Below are 4,137 nucleotides of genomic sequence, written 5' to 3'. Positions count from 1 at the left end.
CTACCCCCCAGCACCCCCACCCACATTGGGGCAGGGAGGTGTGAGGCAGGAGAGACAGTTGGACTCTTTAGAGAAAAAGACAGAGATGGCCAGTGGCTACAGCCCGTGTGAACTCACCCATGGTGGCACAAATCTGGCCCCACGCCAGCCCCAACCCAAAACCGACTAGGACATTTCACGGGACAGGAAAGCGAGCACCTGTTCGCTCCAGTTCTGGCATGGCTAGGAGGGAGTCAGTCCTTGAGCTGCTGCGTGTAGATTGGCCTGAGCCAGAGGAGAGGACGGCCCGGGGCCGCGCTCCAGTGGGTGGAGCTCGAGAGAGGCCGCGGAAGCAGCGGGACGAGGGACGAGGCGCGGGCAGGCTGGCCCCGGCTCCTCCGGGTGGCAGAGAGCGGTGGGGCCGACAGAACTCCTAGTCGCTCAGAGCAGTCTGTGACTGGTAGATTGAGGCCTAGTGGACAGGTTGGGGGGCCAGGGGAAAGGAGGGGAAAATGTTCTTCCAAAACTTTCCAATTCTACTCCTTTAGGGACAGCTTAGAACTATTTGCACTATTGAGTCTTCATGTTCCCACTTCAAAACAAACATGCTCTGAGAGCAAACTGGCTTGAATTGGTGACACTTTGTCCCTCAAGCCACCAGACATGACGGTGTTTAGAACTACCTGGATCTGTATATACCTGCGCTTGTTTTAAAGTGGGCTCAGCACATAGGGTTCCCACGAAGCTCCGAAACTCTAAGTGTTTGCTGCAATTTTATAAGGACTTCCTGATTGGTTTCTTTTCTGTCCTTCCATTTCTGCCTTCTTTCATTCACCCTTTCATTTCTTCCCTCCTCATTCATCCCTTCTGCACCAGGCACCCACAGTTCCCAATTTACCCAAGCTGATGCTGGTCGGCTCAGGCCCCCACCTCTCACCCTGCCCTTGGCCTTCCCACTGCCAGCCCCGGCCCCCTCCGCACCTGTTCTGAGCCCTGAGGAAGCCCCGGGCTCTGCCAAGTCCACCTGGCCCTAGCACCTTGGCTTCCCGGCAGGGCAGGAGGGCAGCATGATCTTGCTCTCTTAGGGAGCTCCCTTCCCTGGTTAGACCCTGGATTCTGGGCCTTCTGAACCTTCTACTTGAGAGAAATGGGCAGGAGAAGCTGGGCGGATTTGGATTTGGGAGCTGAGGGTAGCATAGAGGCCCCCTTGGCCTGCCAGAGTCATTGAGTAACCCAGGCCTGACCTTGGCCCCTGCCAGACCCAGCTAGCACAGTGCAGCGCGACAAGGCAGCAGGTGGGAAGGAATTTAGGTGCCCCAAGCGCGGGCTGGGACCAGCACCTGGGCCCCTGGCCCCTCTGCTCCTCCTTTAAATTAACCACGAACTCTCTTCTGATGGAGAAGGTGTGGCCTTTGCTTGCCGGAGACGGCGCGGGGCCAGTCTACTCCCTGTGTCCACCTCTGCGCCAGGGCCACGGTGCGGGGGGCTTAGAGGCTTGGCTTTGCTGCGGCTGTTCCTCGATCAGTCTCCATTTAGGGCCCCATCCCCTCATTCTCTGTTCAGGAAGTCCTTATCTAGCTGCGTATCTTCATCATATTGGTATATCCTTTTCTGTGTTTACAGAGATGTCTCTTATATCTAAATCTGTCCAACTGAGAAGTACCTTATCAAAGTAGCAAATGAGACAGCAGTCTTATGCTTCCAGAAACACCCACAAGCACGTCCCATGCGAGCTGCTGCCATGAACTGTCAAGTGCGTGTCGTCTCGTGTATTTCAGTTATTGTCCCCTGGCTTCCTTACTGCGGTGTAACCATGAAGGAGTGAAACATCCTACAAACCGTCTAGCACTTCCTTGCCAGTCCTTAGTGATCAGGAACCATAGTTGACAGTTCCAATCAGTAGCTTAAGAAAAAATCGCGTTTGTCTCTTCCGGAACGGTTAGAAGCAAGGGAGTTTGCCCCCATTCTGTTCGCAGAATCATAGTTGGCTTTTGTAGCGTTTTTGTACCCATCTCCCTATGCTGCAAAAGCAAGTCCCACAACCAGGCCCACTCTGCTGTCGACCCTCTGGGCTTCCCTTCTGACTCCGCCCCAGGAAGGGAAGGGGGGTCGGAGGAGGAGGAGGCGAGTCCTTCAGGACCCCTCTTCCTTCAAGGACAAAAGGCTCCTGACCCCAAACTAGCCTCACACTCCCGGCACCAACGAAGGATGCCTATCCACGCGATCATAGCGTCCGGCCAGTTTGTCATGGAGACGCCTTCCGTTCTGGTCGGTCGGGTTTTTATGCATTACACTTAGTCCAGTGGGATGTGACTCCTGGAACCAGAGTCAGGGGCTGGCCTCNCGCCATACCCCCCTTTCACCCAGGACCGTCCAGGGACTGACTGGGCATTGGTGGTTGAGGGCACAGCGTTTCAAGTGTCGTTTTCCTTCGGCCCGGCCCGACCTGCAGCCCCTCGCTCCCCAGCTGCTGCTCCGTCCGACTCCAAAGCTGCAGGCCACGCCTGAGGCTCCACAGGGTTTCTCTCCTTCCCCGTTGCCTCCGCTTTCCCTCTTCTGCGCCTGAGAAAGGCACTGCGAGGCAGTCACTGTCAGGCAGGCCGCCTTGATGGTTTGTCGCCCTGACCGGCAGGGGCCCTGCAGCTCCCACACCAGCCCTGTCCTGGGTCAGGTTGGCAGGAGGTTGGAGGGAAAGCCAGGCCATGGGATTCTCACCAGCTGTGTCCAGCCCAGTTTGGGGATGTGACCTCGATTTTGTCTGTACTTGGCCACCCCGAAGATTGGGGGCATCTTTTAGGGACTGTGTGAAGAATAGAGAAATTAAGCAACAGCTTTTAGATACCTGTTTGTGGGGCTAGGTCGCAGAGTCCCTTTCAGTCACCCCAACCCTCGTCCCGGTTGTTAGTCACTACCTCCTCTCCCAACAGAATGCCGGAGGCCCTCGAGCTCCTCCCACAATGCCCAGCCCCGCCCTGCCCTGCCCATTGGTGGGCCTGCCCTAACCAGTGGAATTTCTGCCCTTGACACTGTAGTGAGGCAGGGCGCCGAGCCACAGCCGGGCACAGCTCCCTTCTGCCGCTGCTGAATTCCCACATCAGAAGACACAGGAGACACCTAGACGTGCCCCGTTCCCCAAGTCCATCAGTGCCAAACTATCCGAGACCCCAACCCCCCAACTCCCCGGAAGGTGCAAGCCGTGGTGGTGGCCTGGGGATGCTGGCCGCAGCCGGCACCTGGCTTCTGCTCCCGAGACCCCTGCAGGTGTGGGCAACAGTCTGTTCAAGGGTGCCATTCCAGGCTAGAGGCCACCAGTGGTGGCACTAGGACCTGGAGCAGGTCCTAGTCACCTGCTCCTCTGCCCAGCTTCTCACCGCTGTGACAGGTTGTGAAAGAGGGTGGTAGCCTGAAACAAACTGCCGTGTTTGGAGGGAAAGGAGTTTATTGAGCTGACAGGACCTGTGCATTTAAGTAATTTTTAATAAAGCAGCTGAAGCGCAGGAAGGAGCACAAGGTGGGAACTGAATTCCCCAGGTGGGGCCGGCTGGGTCTTGCAGGGCCCAGGAGAGCCTGGCCGCCGAACTCTGTGCCCCCTTTCCAGAGCATTCCCACCCGGCTCTCTGGGCTGATGGAGCCAGGGAAGGTCGCAGGGGCCGGTTCTCGGAGAAGCCTTCTGTGCACCCGTTCCTAGCCAGTGTCCCCCCGAATCGTTTCCTGGTGGGAGCTTCACGCACAGATTGTAGGACTGATGGCCCAGACCTCAGGAAGCAAGCTATGTCCAGAGCCCCGTGGNCGTGTCGCGTTCCTGAGCTTGCTCTGTTCTCTGTAAGGACCCCCCTTGCTCTCTTCATCAGTAAACTCGTCCACTCTGGAGGGGTTTGTTGAGTCTCCATTTTTGCGTCTTTCTCTTTCAGATACTCTATCCATCTGTACAAGAGGCATAGTCTCATTGTTATACATCGCTAGGATACTGCCTCCCCCAGGGTCTGAAGTCACATATTAAATGGGGGGGAAAAGTGAACACTGAAACCTGTTCTTGACAATTCAGAAGGAAAACCTAGAAAACATTTGGCAGAAAATTGCATTTCGATGTTGCTGAATGAATAAGAGCAAGCTTTTGCAAAACTGCTGATCTAAAAATACCTGGAGCTCTGACTGACA

The 4,137-nt window shown here is 56.1% G+C and overlaps 2 protein-coding genes across 2 annotated transcripts in view; both read left to right on the top strand.

Moving 5' to 3' along the window:
* Nucleotides 1–2,487, top strand: part of MECP2 (methyl-CpG binding protein 2) — a 56,681-nt gene extending 54,194 nt beyond the window's left edge. The window contains exons 4-5 of the mRNA XM_077769612.1: nucleotides 2,075–2,247; nucleotides 2,347–2,487. Of these exons, the coding sequence (XP_077625738.1) occupies nucleotides 2,075–2,247; nucleotides 2,347–2,487 (314 nt within the window). The remainder of the gene's footprint in view (nucleotides 1–2,074; nucleotides 2,248–2,346) is intronic.
* Nucleotides 2,488–2,587: 100 nt separating this feature from the next.
* IRAK1 (interleukin 1 receptor associated kinase 1) overlaps nucleotides 2,588–4,137 on the top strand; it is a 13,244-nt gene continuing 11,694 nt past the window's right edge. Inside the window, exons 1-2 of the mRNA XM_077769611.1 lie at nucleotides 2,588–2,645; nucleotides 2,907–2,966. Of these exons, the coding sequence (XP_077625737.1) occupies nucleotides 2,588–2,645; nucleotides 2,907–2,966 (118 nt within the window). The remainder of the gene's footprint in view (nucleotides 2,646–2,906; nucleotides 2,967–4,137) is intronic.

Source organism: Crocuta crocuta, unplaced genomic scaffold (assembly GCF_008692635.1).
Source record: "Crocuta crocuta isolate KB4526 unplaced genomic scaffold, BGI_CrCroc_1.0 scaffold978, whole genome shotgun sequence".
NCBI classification, from domain to species: domain Eukaryota; kingdom Metazoa; phylum Chordata; class Mammalia; order Carnivora; family Hyaenidae; genus Crocuta; species Crocuta crocuta.
This window is presented reverse-complemented; position numbering and strand designations above follow the sequence as displayed.